This window comes from Suillus subaureus, assembly GCF_016647635.1.
Source record: "Suillus subaureus strain MN1 chromosome Unknown BJ212scaffold_99, whole genome shotgun sequence".
In the NCBI taxonomy this organism is placed as follows: domain Eukaryota; kingdom Fungi; phylum Basidiomycota; class Agaricomycetes; order Boletales; family Suillaceae; genus Suillus; species Suillus subaureus.
Genome location: NW_024538655.1, coordinates 1 through 10856, shown reverse-complemented (window position 1 = coordinate 10856; position 10856 = coordinate 1). Strand labels below are relative to the sequence as shown.

The window sequence follows — 10856 nt, the reverse complement described above, 5'->3', positions numbered from 1 at the left end:
CCAGTACCTGATCCCCCGGACCGAGTTGAGGTGCGTTAAAATGGATATTATCCTTGCCAACCGTTGACTTTACTTTGTATTCCTACCTAGAAATCCACTGTATGATCTTTATGTCTCACTTTTGCCGTGAATGACCGTAAAATAGCTATCAGCCTATGTACTAGCATGTATGATAAGAGTTGGCCGCAATGAACACCTTGATGTATTTTGAGATAACGTGCTGTTGCGCAGATGACTCGCGACATACAGATCATTGTGAGCAACATAGACATACATTTTTGTTGCACGATACCAGTTATCAAATCTACATAAAGAATCCTAAAATCAACCACTACAAAACCCACTATGTAAGGCGGTGTGAAATGCATATCTCGATAAAATGTATTTATGAGGGATGTCCGTCAATTACATACAGTAATTTTAAATAAATGTTGGCCACCCACGAAATCAGGAATGAAATGAATAGTCTGTAATGAAATCAACAGATAGTCTGTAATAAAATTAAGAAGAAATCAGTAGAGCATCATAACGCCCCCAATCAGTGCAGCTCCCACAGATACACTGATGGCTGTGACCTGGTTCCTGATACCGGCCCATCCCGGGTTTGCAACACCATTCGTAGAAGGCCCAAATGTCTGTGCGAATTGTGAGAGAGAATTTGGTACGCCGCTAACGGTCACTGTTGGGGCTGAAGCGGGACTCGGGTTGCTCCCTGTGGCATTGGCGTCCACAACGGTGAAACGGGAGGAAACGGAGTAGGTAATGCCAGCGGTGGAATTGATGCAAATCAGGAAGTAGTCGTCGCCTGCTGGTACGTCTTGGAGGACAACGTTGAGGGCACTCGTGGTGATAGGCACTATTAGTGACAATCAGAGCTGTCCTACGTAAGAGAAAATAGTAGTATGAAGGCTTACATCCTTTTGCCACAAAATAAATCCCAACCCGGCTAAGTCGCGTTATCTCAATATCGAAGCTATCAATGCCATCCTCCAAGCCTAACGTCCATGAAACCGGATAAGGTGAACCATTCTTCCAAGACGTGGATGATCCGGGCTGATTCACAACAAAATCTGACGCCCAGCCCGGTCATCTGTCAGTACCCATTGCGGCAATGAGAAAGGCCTAGAGCACACTCACAGGCATCAACAGAGATAAGTGATGAGAGCATCAGCATTAAAATGAATGGAACGATTTGCCAAGAGCGAAGACACCCTAAGAGAAGCATCGTTGGACGCGGCGTGGACGGACTGGGCGAGGGCCTGACTGTTCTAAAACGAGTGCGGTGGTAAGAGTGCGGAGTAAGGAGCACAGGAAGGGCATTCGCATGCACCCATTGGCCTCGTGTTAGTGAACGCCCAGGTACAATGTTGATCGGGATTTGTCATTGTTTGCAATTTTCAGGGATCCAATGGTCCAAGCCTTATAATTAACGTTCAACTTCACTATAACAACCTACATATATTTATAGACATATCTTATATACCTCTTTCATCAGCTGCTCACTCTCCAGATGCCTTGCGACTCTTGCGAGTTTATTGACAACACGGCGCCTCGGCCTATTCCAAAAGCGATGCGGCGACACACTCGGTACTACAGTGATCGCTATTAGGAGTTGATCGTTCGAACGTTGAGTTCTAGAATAATGACTGGCAGTATGAATTAACCGTTGTTAATTTACCCCCATATAGCGTGTGAGTTTTGGCGTACTTTGGGAGGGTCTATCTGGGAATCGTTAATTCCGGGAGTGGCACGTGGCCGTGATATAGATATCCGAGCTCGTTGTTTCTCACAGCTGCAGCATGCTGCCTGTCGTCGGCCCCTGGCAGCGCCAATGTACACCGGCATACTTCGGTCCCGTGCCCGACAACACACTCTGGCACTAAGGGCACGTGCACCCAGCCCTCTCTTTATTACCCAACCCCTTATTCCAGCTCCTTCGGATATCTGGCTTCGCCACCTTCGGAGATCTTTCTTCATCTCTGCCACCACCTTCGAGTCCTTCGTTTCGTTATTTTCAGGGACATGGTGCTGCGAGCGGTATTGGTGGTGCACGATAATATGACTTGAGGCGCTACATAGGGTAAGATGATGTTTTGACTTTATACACTTTGGGGGTGTGAGTTTGGGTGATTTTGGAGACATAGGATAGGATGTAGCCGCTGGCCATCATGGAAACGTCATACAGATTCCAGAACGAAAGCACTGGAAAGTGTATCGTGATTACTAGGCTAACGGAACAAAAGACAAACTACCGCAGCTCTTCGCAACCTTCCAGAGTTTGAGACAGTGAAGAAAAATTCGTTTGTGCTTGCTGTATCCAGTGGTATTGAATTCCGTTCACCTTTTCTACCATTCTGGCGCTAAACAAGCTTCGCAGCCTGCTTCTGCACCCATCAAGAAGACTGCGATCAAAAGTTCGTCTTGGTCTCTACCTGATCCTTCTGATTGGAACCAGTGGGACTGGCCCACCCTGATTCACGCATGGCAGTTGTTTGAAAGCCTCTGAGCGCATCGTGCATTTACCTCTACAGATTCTCCTATAGTATCTCATGCTCCTTGTACATCGTCATCGCCATTGATGCCGACCCCCACGCTGCGATTGTCGGAACATCCAAAATTCGCCATAACACTAGCAATTTGTTGCAGACAGAGCAGGATGCCAGTGGGCAGTCCGCGGGCGTAAAGTTACATGGAATATCTTGGATGGTACTATCTCGAGCCGTTATCGGATTCGCGGCCCGATGACCTCGCAATGAGTAAAAAAGCGTTGGTCGTGCGTGCAGATCGGAGCACTCACAGCTAAAGTTTGTTCACACAATTATTCGGTAGCCCAACCTACAGTCTGACACACGAGTCACAGCGAGTAAATGAGACAGCACAACACCATAACACGATCATCGAAAGGTTCAAGTAGATGAATGGCATTAATTCGAATATTTTGTCCAGATTAAATTTGAATCATCTACATCATGCAGCGAGATACAAGCCCAGATGCTGGCAAGATGCAACAAAAATTGAAAACAAAATTGAACATTAAAAACACGTATCCACGTCTAAAAAAATTGGGGTTGTGTACTGTGCTGGTTCAGGTTTGATATACATAGGTCTGAGATGCCCAAATTGATGCGTTGATGTCAGCCACAAGCGCGTCTGAGTTGCGTTTGCTAATCACGCGCCTGTGTATTGAGGTACTGCGCTGCCTCGTCTCAATGCCATCGATCCCTTGTGCCTCTTCTCTAAATCTCAATAACTGTCACTTGCTCAAATGCTCAGCTCAAAGCAATTTCTAAATAAACGAAAAAGTGTTCACCTGCACCTTCTGCATGCACGGCAACAAATCAAGGCCACCGAGAAGGAAAATCATGGATTCAGAGCAAAATCATTATGACATGAACAGAGACTTGTAGTGGGAGTGTGCTTGCGAGCATAAAGTCTCACTTGAACGAGGCTGTTGAAAAGCTGTCTATATGCACTCTCGAGGTCCATCAGCAGAAACAAGAGCTTGCGAAGAAGACAACACTACTCGCCAATGTGAATGGCACAATGATTTCGTTGCAAGCAAGCCTGGGATGGCATTCACGTGGTTGGGGGTGGAGTTCAGAAGGACTAGAGACCAGTCTCAGCGTTGTAGACAGAACCACTATGTCATTAATAGTACCTAAGAGACGAGTCTGAAGATGAAACAACGTAAGTGAGAGACAGTGTGCAAAGAACATAGACTATACCTCAATGTTGTAGACAGAACCGCTGAGGTACAAATAAAGCGACACGAGATTATATAGTACAGTATAGAGTCCATGTTGAATGTTGCACATCCAACAATACAAATACTCCACAGGGAGCTTATCAAGGAGAACATGCTGTAGGACCATATATCCGTCACATAGTGAAGAATGTATGGTTGGAGCTAGTTGCGTTATCAATCTATTCAAAACAGTGAGGATGCAAAAGTGAGACACGAGAATTCAGTCGCACCGAATCCCGCAAGAGGCCAAGAACCAAGGCTAGACCTTCGAGATTCTGTCCCAGAGTGTATTCGGGAGAAGATAGGACTAGCCCAGTATCATCTGTATGCCTTTCGTACACGAAGAATATCCACTGTTCTCCGCTGGTGACAACACCCCTGATGACAGATAAGCTATCATAAAGTTAGACTACGTCACGGAACATAGAACGACAGAGAGCTGACCCCTGCAATTGGCAATACGAAGCCGCAGCAATTGCAGCCTGAGACAGAGCGGCCCGAACGTTATCGCGCTTGGTTTCGAAGATGTTGGACGTCATTGGTCCCTTGATGTTTTCGGGATTCGCCAGTGCTGTGGTCGGGTCGCCCAGGAGGTATTCTAAAGAACAATTCAAAGCCATTCCAGCACGCGACATAAAATAACTAACCGGTGTACCGAGCGGGGAGTTTAGTCACCAGGAAGTCGACGACGCCACTAAACGAATACTTGCCAGAGTCTCGGTTGAAGATCGTTCTAGGGATAGGGAATTCTGGAATTATGTTCGCCGTCGTGTCACTCAGACACATGACCGATACAACTCTCAACAAGAGTATGTTGATCAAGATGCGACATCCAGCTTCTGTCTTTGGAGTTTAAATGAATATACAGTCGATCATGGAGCCTAGCCATCGTAACATACCACCGTTGCGACATGGCCGCGCACTGAAATCGTGCAGTGTCAATCGGAAGACACCCTGATATTTCGGCCAATCCAAGGTTTTCGATTTCTTGCTTCTTGTCGCTGATCAGAAAAAGTGGACCAGACGATATCCTCAATGAAATAAGCGTTATTGGATCCACCTTGGAGAAGGAAGTGTGGTAAGGAGAGGCTGATCAGCCCTGTGAACAATTCAGCGTCATTCAACCTTCATCACCTTAACGTCTTCCAATTTGTCACGCAGTTCTTGGAGTTTATCGATCAGACCAGCAGGTAAATCCTCGTCTCCTTCATCAAGGTTGGCACGAAATTCCTGGAGCTTACGAAGCAATTCGTTTGTATCTCCTGCAGTTAGGTCTGAAAGCTTTCGTCGTTTGGAAATGGGAGGCATAATGTGAGATACACCGACAGATGCGAGAGACAGGGGTTTGATTGTCGGCGTTGATTGCGGCTCAAGCGCTCATGCGTGAGTTGAAGATCAAGCTTGGGTGGCTTGCATATGTCGCCTAAACTGCGAACGTGACACGTAAGTGACGTGACGGCTCATGCCAGTGGAGGGGAGGTTTGTTTCTTGAAGTGTCGCATGACCTCGATCAAGCTTTGTGCCCAGTCGACAACCAAAAGTCCCTGCAGCTCCGCTTTGCCACGCACATAGCTGCCACCCAGGGGTAAATCTCAGTGCCATTCATTGCGTCCTGCAGCTACCTTCTGCTTACAATTTTGTGGCTGGCCCATCTGAGTTTCCGCTGGCTCTGACTCTCTACACTCGGGTTGTCACTCCACCCGCGTGATCCTCTCTAATAATTCTCCTACGCTATCTCATACTCCAGCTCCTTGTGGATCGCCATTCACTTCCAAAGTGCTTCTTGCATAGTCGAACATGCGCACGCGGTTTCAATCAAGACCAGAACTCAACACGATTCTTTCCTAAAGGCCAAGGGGCGAGGTGGACGTCCAAGCGATAAGCAGGATATCCATGGAATACAAAATACTATGGTCTGTGGGAAAATGTAAGGGTGAATTCTTATGCATGCGCGCAGCAAGGAAATCGATGCCAGATAGGATTGGGTGATTAACAATAAAATAACGTCGGGCCTAAGCTCCCGTGAAACGTTCAAAGAGAAGCACTGGGATGCCAATGTGAGAATTCCTCATACACTGACGTTTGCTAATTGTGACGTAGGTTTATGTAACTGTTCCCACCTTTGGATATACTTAGGTACATAATTATACCCCATCTTGGAATGCGACAGTCAAGAATAGTCAAGAATTCGTAGTCAATTGATAATATCCAGCTGTTGCACGAAGCGCATGCATGACGAGATCACCCACGTACGTATCACTGTGTAATCACCTTCTACGTTCCGATCCATTTCAATTATCATTACGGCAAGATCATGATGGCTAGCGGCGCACCACCCACCTGAAAGACGCCCGCGTCTTTTGTGTATGTCGCAACACCATGTCGTGTCCTTGCGCTCACCATTTTCCCCTGCACAGCAATCTGTATTGTACGCGTCCGTTGCTCACTGCAGCAGAACGTTCAACATAGCCTTCCTTCCGCTGAAGGATTTGTCAACGTGTGTCGTGCTGAAAGAATCTGATTGACGCCTGAGCGGAAGCGAACAGACTCTTCATTTATGCACTTGTAGTACGCATGCCGTAGCCGTCATGCGCGACCCACCTTGTAGATAGTCTTATAAACCCGAACGGACGCCCGGGTGAGCACTAGCTTCCTGCTACCTCCGTTCTCCCTAAGCAGCGGTTGCCATGAACCTCCTTTCATATTTTTGGCTTTTAACCTCCATCTGGTTATGTCTGGCTGCAGCTCCTCCAAGGACGATCTCCAAGAGAGGTAGCAGCTCATTCGTGAGCTCTAGTAAAGATGGGTTTTCTGTCAACGGGAGGTAAGCGTGATACCTTTTATCAACATATCATGTGCAAACACATTGCACCATAGCTCACTTAGATTCGTCGGGACAAACTTGTACTGGCTGTCGACGTTGGAATCGAACGATGACATCTGGAATGTGCTGAAGAACATATCTGATACCGGTATCAAGGTCGTCAGGATTTGGGCATTTAATGGTTCGTTCATCGTCTGTCTACCGAGATTCGCGATTTTAGTGTCTTGATTGACAGATGTGGAAACCATTCCGGAGACCGGAACGTGGTTTCAGTTGGTACAGAACGGCACTACCACAATCAACGATGGACCAAATGGACTGCAGAAACTTGATACAGTGGTTCAAATGGCAGAACAACAAGGGCTATATGTTATCTTGTCACTAACGAATAACTGGAATCCAGTACCTAACACGACATCATCCGGCACTGCATCACCTGATGTGCTTGCGTCTGTCAGTATTCCGCGTAACACTCTTTCAAACGACTACGGTAAGTCAACACTGCACTTGATGTTCAAGACAAATCAACGATTTTACAGGCGGTATGGATCTATACGTCCGCCAGTTCGGACTTCAGAACCACGACGATTTCTACACGAACGACAGTATCTTAACCGCCTTCCAGAATTACACCAAGCAGATCGTATCACGCTATTTCAACAGCCCTGCTGTGTTCAGTTGGGAACTTGCAAATGACGCCAGGTAATTCACCCTGTGTATCTACCGCCTTGGAACATGTCCCTTATCATGTGTCAGATGCAACTCGACCATTCCCACTAGTCCAACGTGTACCACACAAACCGTCACACAGTGGCACGCTGTGATGGCTGCATTCATCGCGTCCCTCGATCCCAACCACATCGTCTCCGCTGGGTAAGTATCATACAGTGTTGTTTTAGGGTTGTGATTCTCAATTTCCCGTAGAACGTCCGGATTCCAATGCACAGATTGTCCGAAGTTGTACCCCATTACACCAACAGCTTCGCCTACGCCCTCTCCCGCACCTGGCAAGAAGCGCAGAAGCGTCGCCCCTTTGACAAAAGAGCAGATCATAAGGCAGCATGCTGAGTCGAGACGCCAAAACAGGGCGGCCGCTAAGCGTGCAGGAACTTTGAAGGAAGATGGGATAATGATAAGAGGTCGCTGGGTATCTACAGGTGCTTTGGTCAATGTCATCGAATGGCGATGTTTCTTATCATTTTTCAGCAACGCGAGAAGTCTCCAGCTCGATTGGCCCCACAACGGATGGTTCATCTGGTGTCGACAGCCAGGACATCCTTAACATTCCCAACATAGGCTTCGGTTCCTTCCAAGTATTTCCCGATCAGAACACGTACGCTCCCAATGACCCAAACCTCAACACCGTCCAAAACAAGATCAACTCGAGTCTTACGTGGATCCAGCAATCAGCACAGTCTGCTGCTGCGTGAGTTCGAATTTGGCTCAGTCAATAACTAGCTTACATTCCTTTCAGCGTTGGGAAACCTGTTGTCCTCAACGCATTCGGTCTAGTCACCCAATCCAATTTGAACAATTACGTTCCGTTCAACTTGACTTATGCTCCTTACGCATCCAGCACAGGTAATATTGTCGCAGTTCAACGGTCGACAACCACGTACTCATGTTCTTATCCTCGCAGCGGTCACGGGTGTCACCGCAGTGGTCTTGGACGCCACTTCAACGACAGATTTTGCCGATGACACACAACAAGAACAGGGTTACAGCTCGTTTTTGCAGAGTGCGTAAATACAGCAGTGACAATGTCCAATCATGCTAAACCCTATTGCAGTGGGCAACAGCGCTGGATTGGCAGGCATCATGCAATACCAGGTCAATACCTCCCTTTCTCGTGATGTATTTGATTAACGCTCGTTCTAGTGGGGCTCGACCGGCATCACCCAATCAAGCACTGCTATCCAGTTAGACACAACCAACTCCGAGTCCCCAACACCAGGGACAACAACGGGAGAATCGCCCAACGATGGTTACTCCATGTACGCACTCCATTATGATATCAATTGACTCGTTAGCTCACCGAACCTTACAGTGCTAACAACACAGCCATTCAACAAATTTTGCAGCAGGGCGCGCAGGCGATGGCTGCAGATTCATGAGGGCTGTTGATTCTTGTTTGCATTCATTGGTTTTTTTCTTTTGTATATCAGTTCTTTTTCTTCAAAGACACTTTGTTTTTTTATATCGTGATCCTACGTGGCACAGACGATCGTAGAGCTGGACCATTTGTTTCTCGCATTTGATACGTACGTCCTTGGGGTTGGGGCGGATTCCATACCTTCTTGAATTCAGACGAGTTCAGATGCTGTATTGGTATTAAATACGTCGATATGGAATGTAAGTTAAGTGTTGTAATTTAACAGGTGAATCACCCAAATAGAGTCATAACCATAGTTTGTGCGCGTGATAATTATAAGTTGATATCTATCGAGGGAGCGCAGTAAGTTAGCACCAGCCCAGATCCACAGAAAAGAAAAGTCAAGTCCTGGTCAATCTGGTATGATAGTCCTGGATACTAGACGTGATTTCCGGATACTTGTTTCGCCTTTTCAGCTTCTCCATCACTAGACCGACATTCTTGCAAATCTCCCCAAGGTCAGCCGCTGAGATATCTTCGTGTTCTGCACATTCAACAATAGCAGGGAAAGCGTTGATGCATTCGGCTTCATCATAAAGCTTCAAGTCCAATGCAGCCTGCCAGGCCGACTTGATAAGCGACGGGAACTGGTCGGCTGTCACTGCCTCAAACGCAGTTCCAGCTACGTCTGGACTCGAAGAACGAACTCGCCCAAATATCGCAACGAGATGGAAAGGGGCTGGTGAGTTTTCGTCGAGGTTATTCAAGATAGAAATGCAGTATCCGATGTGTCGATCAGTGACTAGGCGTTTACACCACTCTGTGTTGGAAGTAAGAGCCATGATGAGCCGTAGGTAAGCGTCATCTCTCCAATAGTTGAAGTTGATATCGGGTTCGTCGTCTTCGCGACATCCAGCGGCACGAACAGGATAAATGGCCGTCAGAAGAGCAGGAGAGAATTTTGTGAGGAGTATCTGGCGCATATTCTCGTCTTGTATGGCGCCAATGTTGGCAAGTGCCAGTCGAGAGTCTGAAACAGCCCGTAAAGCTGCATAGCGAAGGCGACGAGGGCTGGATGAATCCATGGCAGACATGAGCGCGCGTATGTAAACAGCGTCTCGAGCACGGGTGCCAAGTCTCTTCATAGCACTCAGTGCTAATAAAGCATCTCCCATTGCCGTATGATCCTGGGAGCAAGACACGAGGTAGTCGACCAGCCAATCGAAATCAGCCGCCGTACGGCTATCGCCGGTCCATGTGAATTGGCCGCGCCAAATGATTGAGTCGTGGTCTGGACTGATGAATCCGTCTCCAGCAGCAGCGATCATCATGCGCAATGCAGTGCGTGCGTCCTGCCCGACACCTCTCCCTCTCCCGGCCAGATAACGTTGACAGTTGGCAGGCAAAGGCCTTGCACTGGTCAAAGCTTCGTGGAAGAATGACGCTACGCCACTGATGCCAAATTCTCAACTGCTGAGAAGCAGTTCGGGTACTGGAATCATCTCCAATTGGCAGAACAGTCAGGCACAAATGGTTTAAAGCTCGCCCACAGGCGACTGCTCTATCTTCTTCTGAGTGCCGGAGTCTCCCTTCAGCGTCGAAACAGGCTAAAATGTGTCTCGAAGTCGTTGACAGTGAGACGTGATGTCTGAGTTCGGTGACCATGTCATGGTGGGAATGAGTGAAGCTGTGCTTGCAATGTCGTCTGGATCTGTGGATGTCGCAAGTACCCAACATATGGCAGATTCTGTTCTAGGGTCACCGGAAGGCTTGGGATTGAATAGTCGTTGTATGAGCCTTGAGATGGACGCTCTGATGCCGCGGAGGAAAGAGTGAAAGCTTGCGCGCAGCGTGTGCATGTCTTTGTCGTTGTTTTTAATAACCATGCTTACTGCCCACATGAATGCACCAGCCATGCGAAGTATTAAGGCAGCGGACGTTTGGAAGGGACAATCTGGGGATAAAAAGGATGCAAGGAGGGTGCACCAGTGGAAGAGGAAGCCGAGCACCGTGGTCGCAATGATGACGGATGTCATGGTCCGCTGCTGCGTCCACACGTACGAGGAGAGGGAAATTCCGAATAGCAATAACGAAATTTCTAAAAGGACCGGGAACGTTTGCAGCACGGCATCAAAATGCCACGCCTTGAGGCTGTCAAACTTTTGTTGTCTGCTCTTGCCCCGCTCCTCGAGGGA

The 10856-nt window shown here is 47.8% G+C and overlaps 1 protein-coding gene across 1 annotated transcript; it reads right to left on the bottom strand.

Moving 5' to 3' along the window:
• Positions 1-2189: 2189 nt before the first annotated feature.
• Positions 2190-3257, bottom strand: BJ212DRAFT_1399447 (uncharacterized protein). Its single transcript, XM_041337296.1, has 5 exons — positions 3180-3257; positions 2861-3109; positions 2489-2804; positions 2378-2414; positions 2190-2323 (listed from the first exon to the last, which is right to left on the bottom strand). The coding sequence occupies exons 2-3, from the start codon at positions 2885-2887 to the stop codon at positions 2538-2540; spliced, it is 294 nt and encodes a 97-aa protein (XP_041186014.1). The 5' UTR covers positions 2888-3109; positions 3180-3257; the 3' UTR covers positions 2190-2323; positions 2378-2414; positions 2489-2537.
• Positions 3258-10856: the final 7599 nt, after the last annotated feature.

Excerpts from the sequence above, each read along its gene's own strand:
- BJ212DRAFT_1399447 (XM_041337296.1), bottom strand. The coding sequence starts at position 2,887 with ATGGTGTTGTGCTGTCTCATTTACTCG. Across the intron at positions 2,805-2,860 it reads TGTGCTGTCTCATTTACTCG|TTTAGCTGTGAGTGCTCCGA; the intron begins CTGTGACTCGTG and ends GTGTGAACAAAC.